At 40.4% G+C, this 20,460-nt stretch overlaps 1 protein-coding gene across 1 annotated transcript; it reads left to right on the top strand.

The window, feature by feature from the left end:
* Positions 1 to 1,461: 1,461 nt before the first annotated feature.
* LOC110563503 (putative zinc finger protein 727) lies at positions 1,462 to 19,841 on the top strand. Its single transcript, XM_021660597.2, has 4 exons — positions 1,462 to 1,606; positions 7,807 to 7,933; positions 8,504 to 8,596; positions 13,162 to 19,841. Exons 2-4 carry the CDS (start codon positions 7,810 to 7,812, stop codon positions 14,037 to 14,039), a joined length of 1,095 nt encoding a protein of 364 aa, XP_021516272.1. The 5' UTR covers positions 1,462 to 1,606; positions 7,807 to 7,809; the 3' UTR covers positions 14,040 to 19,841.
* The last annotated feature ends 619 nt before the right edge of the window (positions 19,842 to 20,460 follow it).

Below are 20,460 nucleotides of genomic sequence, written 5' to 3' on the forward strand. Positions count from 1 at the left end.
GCAGGTCCCTGACGTTTACTTTTGGAGAAATTCCAGAATCCATTTGAAGATCGTTCCATCTGTAAGTTCCTTGACTGTACTTTCATCCACTAATCTGTGTGAGCAATTTAATTTTTGTATTCACTCACCTCATCTACCACAGCCACCTCACCCTGGCGTTTTACAGACTTAACCACGTAGTCAGCACCAGGTGTTTTCTTAGCATGTTTTCCTCCTCTGCAACTCTCCCAGGAGGAGGGGAGAGCTCCTGGGATCACATTGGTATGTGTAATTAATCTTGGTCCACTGTGCATTATAGGATATTTCCCTCTGCTTTAGGATTCATGTTCCTTATTGACTTTCCTGTCTCTCCTCTGATCCTGTCAGTGTTCGTATTTTACACTATGTGAACATCAGCGGTATCTGCCTTGAACTTCTAAGCAGAACACTGAAATGATTTCTCCTTGAATACAAAGTTACCAGGAAATGCTGTACCCAGTTCATGAGACCCCAAAGACCACCAGTAATCGACTCCGATGAAAGCACACGAGGGTTTATTTTAGGCACCAAGGCCATAACGGTCCTGGGCCAGCCATCCGGAGGATATCTGCTCATGAGCAATGGCTGTGATATCTTGTTACGTGGTGATTAAGCTGCAGTTAGGGAGAGGGAAAGTGACTAGTACATCTCATGGTTTTTCTTAGAAGGGGAGATACGGACTATCTGGGTGGGAGACTGACCCCCATCTGGTCTGGTTGCCAAGCAATGCTATCTCTCAAGGCAAGGCGGGCGGGTCTGTCTTGTCCATTTCTTTGTCTAAGCTTGTACCAGGGACCTCAGCCAGGCTGCCCTAAAATTCTAATTTTTAAACTTTGGACCTCTCAGGTTCTGTTGTGTTGCCGTTTTTAGGGCTGCCCACTAAATCAAGGCCTCTTGACTTCATGGAACCTGTCCCATCACTCAGCTCCCTCCCACTTCTTTTTGTTCTTTTCTATACATGAGTAGCTGCAACCACACAGCTGCTCCTGGGCCTGTCTTCAAAATTCATTTGAAAGGCTTAGCAGTGACTTCCTATGTTAGTTTCTTGGTAATCATCTCAAAGTAAAAACTGAGTCAAAATGAATGTTTTATTCTGTTGTAAATTTCTGCACTAAGCAGACCTGAGTGTGAAAGCACAGTAAAGTAAGCAAAAATAACTAGTCAATGTAATAAACATTACGGTAAGGTCTCCACTCACATTCAGACATCTCAGGTGGTGAGTAAAGGATTTTAAAAGCAGCCTGACTCCCTGTGACTGTCTCCGTCTAGCGGCAGAAACTGCATGTTTCCATCCTTTCAGTCACAAGCCTCCAGCGACTCCTGAATCGCTATTACACAGACTTATGGGAAATGTAGTCTCACTCGATGTGACGTCACAAGCAAGGTAGCCTTGGAGCTTTTTTTTTTTTTTTTTTTTTTTAAGTTCTTTCTGCGCATGTCCCGCCCTTCACGCCGCTTTCCTCTTCATTTTGGGCTCAAGTTTCTTACCACCCCCGCCGTCCTAACGCGGGCTGAACTGCTGGGTCAGCGTTGTGCGTGGTGCTGGGAGCGACCCTCAGCCTGCTGCTGCTTCACCCAGGTTCTCGAGGTAGGGCGGGTCCACCGACTCCTTCCACCTGAGAAAAGGCTGGGAGCTGCACACCTTCTGGTACTGGCTGATTCACTCTCCCCCGGCTGTGGTCAGGTTTCTTAGCATGTCTAGAGAAAGTGGAGCTCCTGGCCCTTACTGCACTTTATAGCCACGTAGTGCTCGTGTTTATAAAATTTGTAACCCACCTACTGTTCTTGTTTTTGAATTTTATAAACTCTTACCTCATATTCTAGAAGAATGAGGAGGGGGGAAAAGGAGTGGGCAGGAAAAAACGAGGGGGTCGTTGAACCTACGCTAGAGAAGAGCAGTCAGATTTTTCTGGACTTCTCTCACAGAATATTTTTCTAAGGCACATAGAGGTACGAGAGTTCTCATGACTTCCGTTCTCTCCATTCTCTTCTTGAGAGACCAAAGAATTAAAAATTAAGTTTTCTGATTTATTGGTTTAAAGTTTAAAGCACAAACCTGAACAATGGTCAGACAGGTGGAAGCATGTCCAGTCACCTGCAGAGAGGAACCAGCCTTAATGCATTCTTTTCCTGTCCACTAGAGATACAGTTGCTAGGAAATGGCCCAGACTGCCCCCTTCCAAAAGCCAGTCAGTTTAAAATGCCACATTCCCTTTTGTGTTTCAACCAATAGACACTTGCCAGGCAGGAATTCCCCTGCTTTGCATGCTGGGAAGGACTTGAATCTTTAAATTAACCACCTACCCTGAGCATGAGGCTCTGCTCTCAACAGGTGCGTCTGTGTCGAGGGTTGTAATAAAAAGATCTCATGTCTTTTGCATTGGACTTGACTCCTGGTGGTCTCTTGGGCGATCTAGGCATAACATTCTAGGTGTGTGTCTAGAAGAAAGCAGGTTCCATTGAAGGAGGGGACAACGAGACTCCATGTTCTGATTAGGAAATGAGTATGAATATGCAGTAATTCTTAGTGAATCACATTTTGATCCCTGGTCAGAAAGGATTTGCGTTTCTTCCACCTAGAAAGTAAACTTTGCCAGCCTTAAGTGACCTGAAATGTTTCCTTTAATTGATTTTAGCTAAACCCCACCTAAATGAGACCATGGTGGCACGCCTTCTGCCCTCCACCCTCAGTGGCCTGAGCACAACAGACACACCTATATTGAATAGTGGTTGGCTGTGCTGGGCAGCATTAGGGAGTGATCCTTGCAGTTAATTCCTCCATTGGGGACCTGCTATAGCTCTGTCAGAGAACCCTTGCCCTCTTCACTCTGCTCTAGGCTCTTGCTGTTCTCTGAGCTGATAAGTTTTCCTGCTGACTGGGAGCCATCTCACAGGTAAAGAACAGTGGAAGGCATTTCTCGCTTATAGCAAAGCTTTGGCAATGTCTAATTTACTTTTCTTAAAGAAAATACTGGGTTTTCTATTAAACAACTTTCTTCACTCTTCTTGTGACTTGGGGATCTATTAGCCTTCTCCATTGCTGTTTTCTGCTCTGACTCTCCCTGTCTCTTTCTCTATTAATGAGTATGTTGCCTTCATGGGTGTCTGTAAACCACTTACATGCCTTGTGCCTGTTGAAGCTAGAAAAGGGGGTTGGGTTTTCCTGGAAGTAGAGTTGGAAATGGTTGTGAGCCAACAGGTAGGTACTAGGAAGCAAACCTAGGTCCCCAGGAAGAGCAGTCAGTGTTCTTAACCACTGAGCTATCTCCTCAGCCTCTGCTCTGCTCTTTTGATGGAAAGTATTTTGCAGGATAATAATTGTTTATAAAGTATAGGTTTTCTAGGTCTCTTCAACGTATCTTGTCCCTGACAGGATATGGGACAAGCCTTTTATTCTGTGGCTTCCTCTTCTCTCCAAGTCTATTAGGGAACAACTGGTCCTCATATTGTTCTTTTTCATCTGTCAATTGTGTCATCCCTCAGCTTCCCCAACTGCTGTTTCTGCTGAGATAACCTAGTGACGATTCTAGAGATGCTCCTTTGGTATCAGGAGCCACTGTTATCTTAGTCCCATGTGAATTTCTTTAAGGTTAGCTATACTGGTATTTGTTGAAATACATCTTTAATTTGTATGGATCACTTTTTCAAATAATGTAAGATTAAAGACCATATTTTTTAAAATAATGTTTTACACATTTCTCTCTGTCTTGTTTTTATGAGGGAAGACTTTACATATCACAGGCTAGCCTTGAACTCCTAATGTAGAGGAGGCTTGTGTTGAACACTTGGTATTGTGCCTCCCTCTTCCATGAACTGAAGTGATAGATGTGAGCCACCATTGTGAATGTCTTTTCTCTATATTTGTGACTTGGGGATCCGTTAGCCTTTTCCACTGCTGTTTTCGTCTCTCTCACTTCCTCTCTCTATGTCTATTTTTCTTTCTTTGTTAATGAGTCCTTTGCCTTTATAGTTATCAGTGAACTACTTGCATGCCTGTTGCCTATTGACACTGGAGGAGGGAGTTGGGTCCCCTGGAACTGGAGTTGCAGATGGAGCCAACAGGTGGGTGCTAGGAATTTAACCCAGGTCCTCTGGAAGAGCAATAAAAGAACAATAAAAGACCAGTCTATTTAATTAATTTATCTTTTCTGTATTGTGTCCCATGAATGCTCTTTATTATATTGGTTGACTCTCTGGTTGACTGTGTCTCTGAATACAGCAAAGTTTAGAGATTTGTTTCTTTCCTTCCACCATGTGGGACACAGGTCATCAGACTGGACACCAAGTGACTGCCCTGGGACACAGTTACTAGAACTTGTGATGTATAGGATTGTGTCTACTGGACTGTAGTCACTTTTCACTGGCCTTGATCCACTGTATGGATCAAGAACATCAAATGTATGATGTTCTTTCTCTTGTCTGTCTGAGGGAGGCAAGTGAGATTTCAGTGCCTTGGTCAGGCCTAAAACAAGCTAGGAATCAGAAACCTGTTCCATTTTTAACATCTGGAGGAAAAAGCCCGAACACCAGAGGCTGTCCTCCAAGTCAGGTCTTGCTGCTCTGTGTGTGAGCAGGGAGTGGAAAGCACAGCATCAAGACTTTTTCTCTTGTCCACCCAATCCTGGGAATCGAACTCACAGATCTGAGTAAGAACAACTGCTGTGAGCTGTGTTCCTAGCCCTTGCTGTTCTTGGTATACTTGCCTTCTATTTGTTATCTTCCTCAGTGCTGAATTTCAGCAATAGTTTGTGGGTTTCTCACCAAAGTTTCTTCTGGCACATCGTGTCTTGGTCAACACTCACCATGCATTCCCATTGGGAATATTTTCATCTTTCCGTTACTTCTGAGGAACTTATTCCACTGGGTGTCTTGACCAGCTTGAAATTCATGAGTTAGAAATAGAATGTTGGGAGGACATCCATTCAACCCTCACTTGATACACAGATATAATGGGATATATTTGGAGTAGGGATATATTTGGAGTACGGATTGAGATTGAAAACAGCTAAGTGTAGTTTGGCTTCATACATGGAATATCCGCTATTCATGGAATTGATACTTTATAGAAAATTCATTATAGTGGACAAGTGGATAAAAAAATTTAAAATATAGCCCCCAAAAAAGTTAATATGGAAAGGAGCAGCTGTCACATTGTTACTTTTTGTTTTTCTTTCATGCACACCTCAGTGGTATCAATAGAAAGAGCCAAAGCACCCTTCCTCACATAGTGTATGCTCTGCAAACTTGCACATCTTTCCCCATGTCGGAGCCACATACACATCCTGATGGTTTCTCGAATGTATAGTCCCATTTTCACTCTCGCTGAAGCAGATATAAGTATTGTTTTATCACATTTCTGTGTGAAACTTACTCAGTTTCATCATTTCTGTTACCAGAGCAGATCTCTTTGTATGCAAATATGTTTTGTATACAAACTCTTTTGTATGCAAAATATGTTAATTTTTTATACTTTTTTTTCTAACCAGAAGGTTGTCTAAAATTGGACGAAATCTGACTTGTAAAGTTCACTTGATTGTTGATAATGCCATAAAAGAAAAAATAATCAAAAAGTGGGATACATTTTTGCATGAATTCTGTTCAGGTCCATAAAAGGGTAGAGTTCTGTTCCATTCCAGTTACTTTTTCTTTCTCCCCCTCCCCTTTTGTTTTTCTCCTTGAGACAGGGTTTCTCTATATAACCTTGGCTGTCTTGGCTGTCCTAGAAGTCTAGACCAGACTTACGTTGAACTCACAGAGATCCACCTGCTTCTGCTTCCATAGTGCTGAGATTAAAGGCTTGTGACACTCTCATCTGCCTTTGGTTACTTTTTTCATCCTTTCACTTTAAGGTAGTTCCTGCTTTTAAAACTAAGATTAATTTCTTTTCAACAACAGAAAGGTAGATTTTGTTTTTTAATCCATTCAGTCAGCCTGTGTTGTAATAGAAAGTCCATTAATCTTTAAAGTTATTGCAAATTGTTCATGATTGCAGTCCTTTTGTTGTTGTCCCCTCTGTGCCTGCCACCACTATGAGGCAGGGTTTCTCTATGTATCCTTGTCTGTCCTAGAACTCACTGTATAGACCAGGCTGGACTCAAACTCACAGAGATCTGAGTGTCTGTGCTTTAGAGTGCTGGGATTAACGGTGTGTACCACAACCACCTGGCTGTGTGTGTGTTGCTGTTTGCATTCTTAGTCATTATACTTTCCTTTGCTTTCTTCCTATAGTCTCTTTCCTAGCTATGATTATTCCTTTCTCCAGTCTAACATCCTGATGCCAGTATTTTTTTTTTTTTTTTTTGGCAGCGGCGGGGTGGGGAGTTGATCCACATGAATTCTATTAGCCTGTTTGTGTCCTAGAAAGTTCTTCTTTCTCCTTCCAACTATATTAGATAATTTTGCTCAGTGCAATGGTCTAGGTTGGAATCTCAGGTCTTTTAGAACTTGGAATGAATTGTCCGAGGAACTTATGGATTTCAAAAAAAATCTCTGAAACTTAGTGAACTTAAAGTAATCCTATGATGGAAATTTATACCTTTAAGAGTATATGTTAAGAAGAAATAACACAAATAAATGACTTCATGACACAACTAAAGAATTAAAAAAAAAAAAAAGAACAAACCAAACACAAATCCAGTGAACAAAAATAAGTGCATAAAGGGATGAAACAGAAACCAAGAAAACCAAAAACAACCAGTTATATTCAGAAATGCTTCTTGGGGTAATAACAATAGAAATTTGGCTTAGGTGACTGAAAGGGAGAAAAGGATGATCAGAAAACACTACAGCAAACACCAGAGAAACCCATAGTCTTATAAGGGAATATTCCATTTCATCTCTTGATTCTTCTAACCCACCCCGTATTAAACTAAGAGGAAATCAGCAACCTTAACAGACCATATAAATGAGGAGACTGAAACAGTGATGGGAAACCACACAAAAAACAACTACCTCTCCCTTCAAAAACAAAAAACAGAGGCCTAAATGGATTCATGGAAGAATTCTAACAGGTGTTTAACAAAAATCGATAGTCATATTTTTACATTCTATACTTCTTAAATCACGAAGAAAAAAAAAAAAAGGAAAGAAACAAAGAAATAGCAGCACTTCCAAACTCCTACAAATTCAGTATTATTATTGAACTCTGTGCATAGCAGGAAACCCAGACCTCAAGCCACAGAGCCTGAATCTGCATTTTCGTTTCATTTCACATTCATTGTTCTGTGTATTAATGTTGAGAAGTAACTTCTCATACAACTATGACTTTTTCCTGTGAGAAATGTGTATGAAGTGGTGCCTAATACGAGTATATGACTTACATTCCTCGTTAGATGCATTCATTTTACATTTTAGCATTCTTAACTGTATAATAGCTTTATGCATGTTTAGGTTTTTTGTTTGTTTGTTTGTTTTGTATTTTTGAGACAAGGTTTCTCTGTGTAGCCTTGGTTGTCCTGGAACTTGCTTTGCAAACCAGGCTGGCCTTGAACTCAGAGATCTGCCTGCTTCTGTCTCCCAAGTGCTGGGATCAAAGGCATACGCCACCACTGCCTGGCCAGGATCTTTTGCATTCTCTTAACTTAAGGTGGGTACTGTGTGAGAGCATGTGACTACATCAAAAATAAATTAGGAATATCATTTACCCATGCAAGAAGCATTTCTAGCTCTTTTAGCCTCTGTAAACTTTAGAATAGTGTTCATGCATGTAATGCCTATTGGTATTTATATTGTTATTAATGGTTTAAATTAGTTTATTGAGTGGTATTCATTCATTGATCTTTGTTTCAGAAAATGCTGTCATTCAAGGATGTGGCCATTACTTTCTCTCCAGAAGAGTGGAAATACCTGCAGCCTGCTCAGTGGAATCTGTACAGGAATGTGATGTTGGAAAACTACAGCAACCTCGTGTTTCTGGGTGACGATCACTTTTATAATGAATTCCTAATTCACTGCCAATATGTAATGTCCTTTTATAGGACATCTCATGGGAGCTTGCACTTTCTAATTGGCCTGTTCACCTGCCCTAAGTTTCTCTGGCTGCCCTGGCACTTGCTCTGTAGACCAGGCTAGCCTCAAACTCAGATATGCCTATTCTGCCTTCCAAGTGCTGTGGTTAAAGGTGTATGCCACCATGTCCAGGCCACAGTCCTGCTTTTAAGGAAGAATTGTTGGTATAACAAATTTCATCTTGTGTTTTTAACCTATTTATTTCATTGTGTGCATTCTTCACTATAGTTGTAATGCCAGACATTAAATGGAATGGGGCATGGAACACACATGGAAAAGAAAATGTTATATTCTTGTATGACTTTATAATTTTCCTTGTAAATGACAGAAATGAACATCTGTGATTATAAACTCCTAAGTATTCTAAAATTCCCTTCAGGAATGATTTGGGGTGCTCATTTATAGATTGTCTTGTTTTTCCTTATAAGCACAATACTGGAATGAAAATGTTAATTTTCTCCTTTTCCACTTCCCACAGGCCTTTCTTTGTCCAAGCCATTGTTGGTCAGATTTCTGGAGAAAAACCAAGAGCTTCGGAATATGAAGAGAAAAGCAGCAGCTGTGTCCAAAGGTGTGTAGGTGTTAGGGTCAGAGGGCCAAGTGGAAGGTCAGATCCAGCATAGGAGTTAGAGGGCAGAGTGGAAGGTCAGAGCCAACAGAGGGGTCAGAGGGCAGAGTGGAAGGTCAGAGCCAACAGGGCATTCAGAGCGCAGAGTGGAAGGTCAGAGCCAAAAGAGGGGTTAGAGGGCAGAGTGTTTGGTCCAACAGAAAGCCAGGCTTTACCACGTACATTGAGGGGTCATTTTCTGGTGGAAATCATTCTATAGCCATCTTCTATTATGATATTTTGCTGTCAAAGAAGGGCATCTGTTAGCTGTTCATGGTGCTTTAAGTCTCCAAACGTTGTTCTTGATGTCCAGAGAGTCTTGCTGATGTTTGTAGTGACTGCCAAGGTACTTCATTTTGGTAAGAGTTTACATTGCAACAGACTTTTCACCATTTCCTATACCTCTGAAATGTTGCACACTTTTAAAGACCTATGTGTGAAGCCTCTGTATGCTGTAACTCATGCATCTATTTCTTTTTAAAAAATTGTTTATGTTTGAGATTCTACCATTTTCCCCTTTACTATTTGCTTTTATTAATTACAGTTTATTTACTTTGTATCCCAACTGTAGCCCCTTCCCTTATCCCTTCCCAATCCCACTCTCCCTCCCTCATCTCCTTCCAATCCCACGCTCCCTCATCTCCTCCCATGTCCCTTCCCAAGTCCACTAATAGGGGAGGTCCTCCTCCCCTTCAATCTGACCATGGCCTATCAGGTTTCATCAGGACTGGCTGCATTGTCTTCCTCTGTGGCCTGGCAAGGCTGCTCCCCACAGGAGGAGGTGATCAATAAGCCAGCCACTGAGTTCATGTCAGAGACAGCCCCTGTTCCCCTTACTAGGAAAACCACTTGGAGACTGAGCTGCCATGGGCTACATCTGTGCAGGGGTTCTAGGTTATCTCCATGCATGGTCCTTGGTTGGAGTATCAGTATCAGAAAAGACCCCTGGGTCCAGATTTTTGGCTCTGTTGCTCTCCTTGTGGAGCTCCTGTCCTTTCCAGGTCTTTCTATTTCCCCCTTCTTTCATAGGATTCCCTGCACTCTGCCCAAAGTTTGGCTATGAGTCTCAGCATCTCCTTTGATACCTTGCTGGGTAGAGTCTTTCAGATATCCTCTGTGGTAGGCTCCTGTCCTGTTCCCTGTTTTCTTCCTCTTCCGATGTCCATCCAGTTTGCCTTTCTGAGTGAGTTATTTTATGTTATTAGTGGCTATTGTAAAGGGTATAGTTTCCCTATTTTCTTTCTCAGCCCTTTTTTCTTTCATATACAGGAGGGCTGTATATGATTTTTTTTTTTTTTTGAGTTGATTTTGTATCTAGCCACTTTGCTGAAGGTGTTTATTAGCTGAAGGAGTTCTCTGGTTGAATTTTTGGGGTCGCTCAAGTATACTGTCATATCATCTGTGAATAGTGATACTTTGACTTCTTCCTTTCCGATTTGTCTCCCCTTGAGTTGTCTTATTGCTTTAGCTAGGACTTCAAGTACTATGTTGAAGAGATATGGAGAGAGTGGGCAGCCTTGCCTTGTCCCTGATTTCAGTGGGATTGATTTAAGTTTCTCTTCATTGAGTTTGATGTTAGCTATAGGCTTGCTGTATTTTGCCTTTACTATGTTCAGGTATGTGCCTTGTATCCCTGCTCTCTCCAAGACTTTAAACATGAATGGGTGTTGGATTTTGTCAAATACTTTCTTGGCATCTAAGGAGATGATCATGTGGTTTTTCTTCTTCAGTTTGTCTATATGGTAGATTACATTGATGGATTTCCATATATTGAACCACCCCTGCATGCCTGGGATGAAGCCTACTTGGTCATGGTAGATGATATCTTTGATGTGTTCTTAGATTTGGTTTGCAAATATTTTATTGAGTATTTTTGGATCAATGTTCATAAGTGAGATAGGTCTGAAGTTATCTTTTTTTGTTGGGTCTTTGTGTGGTTTAGGTATCAAGGTGACTGTGGCTTCATAGAATGAGTTTGGTAATGTTCCTTCTGTTTCTATTCCTTTCCTTCTTCTAAACCCTCCCACATACTCCTCCTTGCTCTTTCAAATTCATGACATTCTTTTTAATTAATAGTTGTGACATGCATGTATGTGTATATACTTATTCCTAAAGAAGCTGCTCAGTCTGTATGTTACTTGTATTTTTTATTTCAGGACTGAACATTGGAGAATCAATTAATATATTTTTCACTGAGGAAGACTGTTTCTCCCTCTCTCCATATTTCTTGGTTGCTTTTGTGTACATTTGAGGCCTAGTGGGCTTTCCCTTGTCCACGATCCTTTGTCTGTTGGTTGTCTATGTTGCGCTCATGTGTAGGCAGTCAAGTTAGTGATACTTTTGACTGTAGCTTCTGACATTACTAGGAGACCCTATCCCACAGTAAACTCCTTGATATTCTGGTTCTTAAAGTATTTTCAGTTCCTCTTCCACAATGTTCCCTGAGCTGTAAGTATAGGCATTTTTTTGGCTCCACAACTGAATGTTTGGATCATCTGTAATTTTCTGTGATTGTCTCTGTTTGTTGCAAAAAGAAGTTTCCTTGATGAGGGATGATGACTAAACTTGTCTGTGGGTATAAGGAGAAACATTTAGAAGGTAGTTAGAGATTATGCTAATTTAGAAAAGTGGTGGGTGTAGGTTCTTCCAAGATTCACAACTTCACTAGCCATGGGTAGTTGGCTAGGTTTCCAATCCCAGACATGATTTCTTTCTTGTTGAGTCTTTTGGAGCTTATCAAAGTATGCTTGTCAATACTGCACCCTTACAGTTGTGCTGTGCTGCTCATTGTTGTGGCTCATAGGCGCCATGACAGGGTAGAACTTTTGGCTACTTTCCTTCTCTGTAAGCTTCCATGGTGCCTTCTGTTACCATGAAAATTGGTCCCCAGGGAAGAGGCATTCAGGTCATTTCCAGCTCAGGGGTCTCTGGGTCCTGTGTCTTAAATGCCTAGTGTCTTTAGCAGTACAAACTCACCTTCCACTTCAGAGGAACAACCAAGGCATTAGCAATATTCTGTAATGTTTTGGGAGGCTTTTGGACCACCTTGATTCATTACTCAAAAGAGTAATGCGTGGTGTTCAAGGTTTTTGTTAGATTGTCTTTGGCTCTTGGAGGGAGCATTGACAGCACAAATGGGAAAACTTCATTATTTTATTTAATTATAAAAATTTTATTATTTATTTATAGCCAGATTTGCATGTACCGTAAATACATTTTTAGGTAGATAGTTAATAGTATGAGTCCTTATGCATTTTTTAGACAGTCTTACTCTTATTTTACCTCCTCCCTTCTTTTTTTAGAGTTATCTCTCTCCCTCTCCTTTTTTCTGTCACATCTTTATCTCGTTAATTAAATTGCCTTTCAAAGTGCTATCTGAATTGTTGTATTCAATCTTCATGTTTTCTCCCACACAGTGTCAGTGATTTAATGTGTATACATGTCCTTTGAGGGTAGATAGTTATGGGTAATATCTGTACAAGTCTAGAATATTTCTTCCAGTAGTTGAGAATTTTGTGAGTTTGAGATTCTTCGATCCTCATTTGCAGCTCCATTTTTTTCTGTTATAATTTTGCCATCTAAGCAGCTTGAAATCATCTCCTTGAGACCTAGTGTGTGTTTCTGTAGATGGGATACCTGCAATTAAACATTTTAAGACTGAAAGAATTTTTAACATCTATGAAAAATCTATATTAAAATATCTATTTCTGTGACGAATAGAACTGTGCATTTCTACTTACATGTATAAACATGGTCCTTGTATTTCCATGCCCTGTATATTTTCATTTGGTTACTCAGTAGTTATTTAGCTTGGAAATTAATAGTTTTTGGAAATTAGGCTTTTTTCAATAATTGTTTAATTTAGTTAATTGATAATTATGTTCAGTTAGCAAAATTATGTCGTTTATAGCAGAACTTGAATTTTTTCCCTAATTATATATATATATATATATTTGGTATTTATGGTCTTGTCATTAAAATACAATGTAAAGCCTGCTATCTTAACTTGATAAAAGATATTATTTAATGATTTATGAACAGTACTCTTATTATGCAGCTTATGCTTTTTACCTCCCACAACTAAAACTTCATACATATGATAAAACATTGTCTTTCCATGTCAGACCAGTTTCACACAGTCATCGTTAACTTTGTTTTCCTAGTTTGGCTACTTTGTAATTTTCATGTATATACACTCATTCAGTTTCTTTTTGTTTAATGGCCTTTGTTCTTTTATCATAATTTCTGAAAGTTGTGTTACAACTTTTGTAGTTATTTTGAATTATGTAAATTTGAATTATGTTCCAATATTTCTGTAGTCTATTTTGTCATCATCTTATTTCAGCTGAAGTTTAAATGATTTCCATCTACTGTATTTTCTAAATACAGGTACAGTGAATATAGGTGTTATAATGTATTATAGCTTTTATTTATAACAAATGACAATAAGTCTCTATATTAAAGATAAGCTTCATAATTATGACAAATGTTCCTAAGCTTGTCTTCTTATGTCAAATTTTACTCACCAGGAAAAAAACCCTTTAAATGTAAAAAATGTGGCAAAGCTTTTCCTAAAAAGTCAAACTATACTTATCACCTGAGAATTCACACCGGAGAGAAACCCTACAAGTGTAACATATGTGGGAAGGCCTTTTCTCTACAGTTCATACTTAGAAGACACCAGAAAGTTCACCCTGGAAAAAACTCTGACAAGTATGGCATATGTGGCAAGACCTTTGCTGTGCGCTCCACACTTACTCACCACCATAATATTCACATCAGAGAGAAACCCTACAAGTGTGTCGTATGTGGCAAGGCCTTCAGTATGCCCTCCACACTTACTAACCACCAGAAAATTCACGATAGACCCTACAAGTGTGAAGTATGTGGCAAAAAGTTTTCTGCTTCCACAGATTGTATAAAACACCGGAGAGTTCACACTGGAGAGAAACCCCACAAGTGTGAAGAATGTAAAAAACCCTTTAGAACTCTTCCAGAGCTCATTAAACACAGAGTAGTCCATACTGGACAGAAACCCTACACCTGTGAAAAATGTGGCAAAGCCTATAGGAGGAGTGATAACCTTCATCAACACCAGCAAGCTCATACTGCACAGAAATCCTACAAATGCAAAGAATGTGGCAAAATGTTTCGCTATTCCTCAGGCCTTACAAGACATCAAAGGATTCATTCTGAAGAGAGACCCTATAAGTGTGAGGAATGTGGCAAAGCCTTTCCCTGGCCTTCAGACCTTACTGACCATGCAAGAACCCATAAGAGGATGAAGCAGTACACCTGTGAAGAATGTGGTGAGTGCTTTACTATTCAAACAACATTTTCTAATGTCCAAAAATTTCGTCGTGAGGGAAAACCTTCTAAATGTGAAAAATGTCGAAAGAGCCTTTAAAGGTTCGTGGTTACATAAAGCACACAAAAGAGTTCAAACAGCTAGCCTGAAAATATGAAGGCCATGGCGGATGTTTTGTGTATCATTCAGCTGTTGCTCAACCTCAAACAATTTATATCTGAGAGAAACCCTACGCATGTTCAGAAAAGGACCAGGGCTTATGTCATGTCTGTATAAGAATTGAAGAATTCATTCTGATGAGGAGGTCTAAAAGAGCAATCAGTGTGGCAAGCTCTTTACCTGTTCTTCACACCTTAAGTATGCCCAGAGACTGCATTCTGCAGAGGCACTTTCCACATACAAACGCTGTGCCTGAGCCTTGAATAATCATTCAGGTCTTCATCAGCATTGAGGAATTGCCAGAGGTGAGAAACCCTGCAAGTGCAGATGTCCTTGTTAGCTGTTGATGCCACATCACACAGCCCAGCATCATCTGCGGGTTTCTCACCTAGGTATTTGAATTGCTCAGGTTAGCCTATAGGCATATTTTGGGGGGCATTTTCTTCATTGCTAAGTGATGTACATTAGTCCATCCAAGGGTAAGGAGTGCCATTCCAGGGCAAATGTTCCTGGGTTATGTAAGAATTCTGTGTGATAGAGCATATTAAAGAACGATGGAGCAAGCAAAGAAGGAAGTAACTTTTCTCTATGGCAGTAGGTCTCAACTTTCTTAATGCTGTGACCCCTTAATACAGTTCCTCATGTTGTGGTGACCCTGAACCACAAACTTATCTTCACTGCTACTTCATAACTCTAATTTTGGTAGTTATGAATCGTAAATAGATGATATGCAAATGACCCCTCAACCCACGGGTTGAAACAGATGCTCTGTGGTTTCTGCTTTAGCTTCTGCTCTGGCTTCCCTGGATACCGAAACTAAGCTGAAACAAACCTTTCTTCCCTAAGTTGTTTGGGGTCATGGCATTTGCCATGGGAAGACAAATCAAAGTGAGACAGCAGTGAATGTGTGAAGGATTTTAACCCTTCCTTATACTTACTAGACTCCGTGTGGGAGATGAGGACACACAGCCTTTAGATTTGTTCGAGCTTCACTGGAGACCAGAGCATTCACATTGAGGAAAGCCCTATTTATACAAAGAATGTGGTGGGAGTTGACTTAGAGCCACTGTGTATTCAGGTGTTAATTGCTTGCCCCTGAGAGTCTTCCTGTTCTATGAGCAATCCCCCACATATACCAAAATGACATTTATGTGACCTTGCCCCCCAAATTATTCCCAGCAGCTGAATAAAGTGCGGACACTGGGCTGAGCGGGTTAGAAGGGGCAGAGCGAAGGTTCATGGAGAGACAGGAGACAGGTAGAGGAGAGAGGAGGAGAGAGGGTGTAGGATTGCTACAGAAGAAGCATGTGGCCGGAAGGAGCCTCCTTCATGGAAAGGCTTGATGGCGGAAAGCAGCCCACATGAGAAACATACATGAGTATTTATGGAAATTTTGGATGGCAAGTAACCCAGAGAGAATCATTAGAGCAGTTGGCAGGGGATTTGGAGCTGGGAGGATAAAGTGTGCCTTAGGAGGTTAGTTTTTGCCTCCTCCAATGTATAGGCATATTAAAAATATAACAGGTGTCTGTCTTTTATTGACATGGTAGCAGGTTAAATAATCTTGCCACATTAATTATAGGCTACTAATAGTAAACAGCTCGTTTTTTATATTCATCAACAGACGATAATGAAGATTTTTTTAATTGATTGTGCTTAATTAAACATTGAATAACTCTTACTAGAGAAGAACTTTGTAAGAACAAAGATATTGGATAACTACTGAACAGTGTTCTACTCTCATGTGGTATTTTAAATTTATACATACAAGAAACCCTGCAAATCCAGGTATGAAGAGAAATTATTTAATCTTCATAGTTAAGAGAATTTGTTTTGTTGAGACACCTCCTCCGAAAAGGCTACACCTTCTAATCCTTCCTAAAGCATTCACCAGCTGAGAACCAGACATCCAAATATATGAGCCCCTGAGGTCCATTCTTATTCAAACCGCCAGATCATACTCTGAACCAGATTATACTCTGAGCCAGAGTATGCTTTTTCTTTCAAATTGCTCTTATATTTTATCACAGTAACTGAAAAAGTTACTAATAAAAATAAAAGTGTCATTTGACCTTTAATACATATACACGAAAGTGTTTTCTTCCTACTTTTTCTTTATTTCCTCACTGCCCCTTTGTTACTCTATTCTCTTTCTAAACTGTTTCAGTACATACACACACACACACACCACCATGCACATACAGTCACAGATGTGATAGGAATATAACTTTTCTGCAAAAGTGCAGAAGAAAGAAAAGTGATGTGGATGTTGAACTATTAGTTACAATGATACTTTTTGCATTTCAGTGTTACATTAATATCTTTCATCCAGCTTGAATTTATTTTTGTAGGATAAGTGGAATAGATCTAATTTTATTCTTCCTTTTAGAAGAATTTGGATATCCAATTTTACCAGCATTATTTGTTGAAAAGGCTGTCTATTCAGGCACATATTTTTGTAAATTTTGCCAAATATTATGTGTCCTTTACCTTAGTGTTTTCTCTCTGGGTAGTATTTTATATTCCATTATTTTCATGTTTGTTTTAGGGGAGTGCCATGTTATCCTTATCACTATGGCACTCCCCTATGGATAGTTTGAGGTTGTTAAGTAATATACATTTGACTGTTCTTTATGCATAAATTGCTTATATGTGGCCATTTTTATTCTTTGGTTAAGGTTTGTCTCTTTTAAAAAAATTTAAGACTATGGTGACTAGGTGCTATTTTTTCTAATAACTTTCTTTGAAAGTATCTTGTTGGTGTATATAAAGGCTAATGATACTTTGTTAATTTTGTGAACAGCTCTTTTACTGATAGTGTTTATCTATGTCTTAGTTAGGGTTTGTATTGCAGTAGAAAACACCATCACCAAAAGCAAGTTGGGGAGGAAACAGTTCATTTTATTTTATACTTCCAGGAACAATCCATCACTGAATGTACTCAGGGTAGGAAATCAGGTAGGGCAGGAACCTGGAGACAAGAACTGTAGAGAGCCCTTGGATACTGCTTACTGCCTTCTTCTGTATAGCTTGTTCAGCTTCCTTCCTTCCTTCCTTCCTTCCTTCCTTCCTTCCTTCCTTCCTTCCTTCCTTCCTTCCTTCCTTCCTCCCTCCCTCCTTCCCTCCCTCCCCTCCCTGCCTCCCTCCCTCCTTCCCTCCCTCTGTCCCTCCCTTTCTTCTTTCCTTCCTTTCTCTCTCCCTCTCCCCTCTCCCCTTTCTCTCTTTCTTTCTAAAGTGGAATTCATCCCAGGGTCTTGCCCACACTAGACAAAGCTGACAGTATAAACCACACTGTGTTGTATAAGGCTCTTGTTCTAATAACACCAGCACAGGGGCTAGGCACAGAGGAGGTGAAGAGTTGGACCTAGCCAGGGTTTGGAGGCCTGGTGGAGGAGGGGCAGGGTATGACACATTGACAGAACCTGGATCCCAATCAGGGAAAGGACTCAGAAAGCCTGAGGCAGTGTGGGCTGTAGTCTTTTTGGTTCCAGAAACTACAGGGAGTCAGAATTCTGGAGAAGAAATGGGGTTAGGGCACAGAAAGAGGGCTGTATATATTTCTAGAGGTAGCACTGTGATGGGTAATGATGAGGTTTAAGGAGTTCTCTGCCTGGACAGTACAACATGAAAGCGAGAGACAAGTTTTCATGGGTTTCCCTGGTTGATGCTGACTTTGCCCAGAAATGTCCAGAGTCATTTGAGGACAAACGGGTCAAGGGGCCAAGACGATGCATAAACAAGGAGAGTAGCTGCTAGAGTGACAACAGTAAGCAGGATGCTGTAGTAGGTGTGAGGTAATGGCCCATCTTTCATAAGAGCAAAGTTTCTGAGGAAGGAGACATCATGTGTAGAATAGCAATGTTAAGCTTGTTCAGGTCCTTCCTTCCTTCCTTCCTTCCTTCCTTCCTTCCTTCCTTCCTTCCTTCCTTCCTTCTTTCCTTTCTTCCTTCCTTCCTTTTCTTCTTTCCTTACTCCTTTTTCTTTCTTTCTCAATAAATATTCTTATTTTAACTAAAATTTGTTTATGTGCATTGGTGTTTTGCCTGTATGTATGTGAGGATGTCAGAATCCATGAAACTGGAGTTATGGATTATGAGTTGCCATGTGGGTGCTGAGAATTGAACCTGGCTTCTCTGGAAGAACAGCCAGTGCTCTTAAACATGAAGCCATATCTCCAGCCCCTCAACATGCTTTTTTAATAGCACGCATGACCTCCAGACCAGTTGTGGCACTGCCCACAGTGAGTTGGGCCCTCCATCATCAGTCCAATCTTGGACCTGACTGTGTCTAAGGGGATCAGCAAGCATTTACAGTCCCACGAATCTCTCCTGACCTACCTCACCTTCACACAGGAGTGGGCTGGATTATGCTCTGCCTCAGCTGAGCCTCACCCAAGCCTACTGGGCTCCCATTGGTGCAAGGGGCTGATGAGCAGAGGCCCAGACCTTCTTTTCTAATTAATGGTTCTTCTTTTGACCAGTGATCTGGAATATCAGGATGCTTCCTTCTCTGAGAAGCCTCAGGCCTGTTGGGAACTGCCACATCTCAGTCCTCCCTTACTTAAGGGATCAAACCATGACTGAAGCCAGGAAGTTGGTAGTGGGTCTCAGGGTAACCAGGATAGATGCAGAAAGATGGATTGAGTGTATATTTCGTCAACTTTATCAATCTGGATCCCAATCCTGACCAAGGTAAAGGGCACTAGATACTTATAGCCAGGTCCTACTGACTGGCAAACACTGGCACCTGGACATCACTGAAGTTATTCTGACAAGTTTGGCTACTGATATTTGCTAGGTTTTTGCAGTGAGCTTTTTAGGATGGGTAGAAGCTATTTCCACCAGATCAAAAATGGCTAATATATTTGCCAAGAAGTTACTGATGGAGATCACCACATATTTGGCCTTTTCTACTCTTTAGAGCCTAACAGTAGCTCAATATTCACTGCCAAAGTATCTCAGCAAGTGGCTTAAACTCTAGGAATGCATTGGAACTTACATTGTGTCTATGGGTCCCAAAGCTCGGGACAGATAGAGCTAACAGGACTATTAACTAAATTCATTGCAGAAACTGTTAGGGGGTAGACTGAGATGCTCCCTACATTCTTTGAGGACCAGGTGCTGCCTCTACAGGGACAAGCCAACACCACTCTAATTGGCACCAGTCTCTTTTGTCTTGGTCCAAATGGTTTACTACCCTTTTAGCTGCCATAGCTAGACTTATTCTTTTACTATTTCTTGGTGTTCCGATCAGCCCTTGCATTTTAAATTGGTTACTAACAGACATTTAAAAAGAATCAGTTCTGTTAGGACATTAGCCCTACAGGCTCATTATCAACCGTACCTCAACATGAATTAATTTGATTCATATGATCTAGAGGAATGTGATGACTAAAGAAACCCATTTTGTGCTAGACATCTAACTGGGCACCGAATAGCAGTTTGTCACTGATTCAAGTTCCTGGAAGATAAGGTGCCAGCAACCCTAACAGCCTGACCCCGACTCAGAAATGTTCAGCCATGACCATCTGTTTGTTGTGATGTGACTAACTGCTGATTTAATTTCTGTAGCTTGCTTATGTAGTCATTCAGTCTATTTTGAGGTCACCTTGATAATTCAGTTTTGGCAGAGCAGAGTAGCTCTTGTGGTTTTTGCCTTTAAAAGCTCTTCACCTACCTCTGGGCACATTTGGGTTCGAGACTGTGGTCCTGCTATCAGATTTAATAAATTAGTTTAATTATACTCTGAGTTGAGTCTGGGAATGTTTACCCTGTGGTTATAAACTCCATAGCACTTAACAGCATTAATTATCCTACTAGAGAAAAAGTTTCACTTCAGTGCTTTGGGTATCTTGTTAATTACAGCAGATTCTTCAGCCCCAGCTAAGAACCACACTTTCTGAACTCAAAATATGCAACAGCCCCCATAGATTCTTCAAGTGACTCTCAAACTTCCTTCTGAACTTTACCCAAAAGGCTTTCATACTCTGCATTTCTTTCAAGATTCTTATTTACCAGGCTCCTATAGAACAGCTCACCAAATTTTGGATTCTCAGTGTGTTTTCTAGCCCAAAGTTTTTGATGCAAAAATACTCAACAAAATACTCATAAACCGAATCCAAGAACACATAAAAAATGTCATGCACCATAATCAAGTAGGATTCATCCCAGGCATGCAGGGGTGGTTCAACATATAAAAATCCATCTTGTAATCCACAATATAAACAAACTAAAAAAAAGAAAAGCACACGATCAACTCATTAGATGCTGAAAAATCATTTGACAAAATCCAACATCCCTTCATGTTATAAGTCTTGGAAAGATCAAGGATACAAGGCACATGCCTAAAAATAATAAAGGCA

Source organism: Meriones unguiculatus, chromosome 3 (assembly GCF_030254825.1).
Source record: "Meriones unguiculatus strain TT.TT164.6M chromosome 3, Bangor_MerUng_6.1, whole genome shotgun sequence".
Taxonomy (NCBI): domain Eukaryota; kingdom Metazoa; phylum Chordata; class Mammalia; order Rodentia; family Muridae; genus Meriones; species Meriones unguiculatus.

Excerpts from the sequence above, each read along its gene's own strand:
- LOC110563503 (XM_021660597.2), top strand. The coding sequence starts at position 7,810 with ATGCTGTCATTCAAGGATGTGGCCATTACTTTCTCTCCAGAAGAGTGG. Across the intron at positions 7,934-8,503 it reads CAGCAACCTCGTGTTTCTGG|GCCTTTCTTTGTCCAAGCCA; the intron begins GTGACGATCACT and ends CACTTCCCACAG. Across the intron at positions 8,597-13,161 it reads AGCAGCAGCTGTGTCCAAAG|GAAAAAAACCCTTTAAATGT; the intron begins GTGTGTAGGTGT and ends TTTACTCACCAG.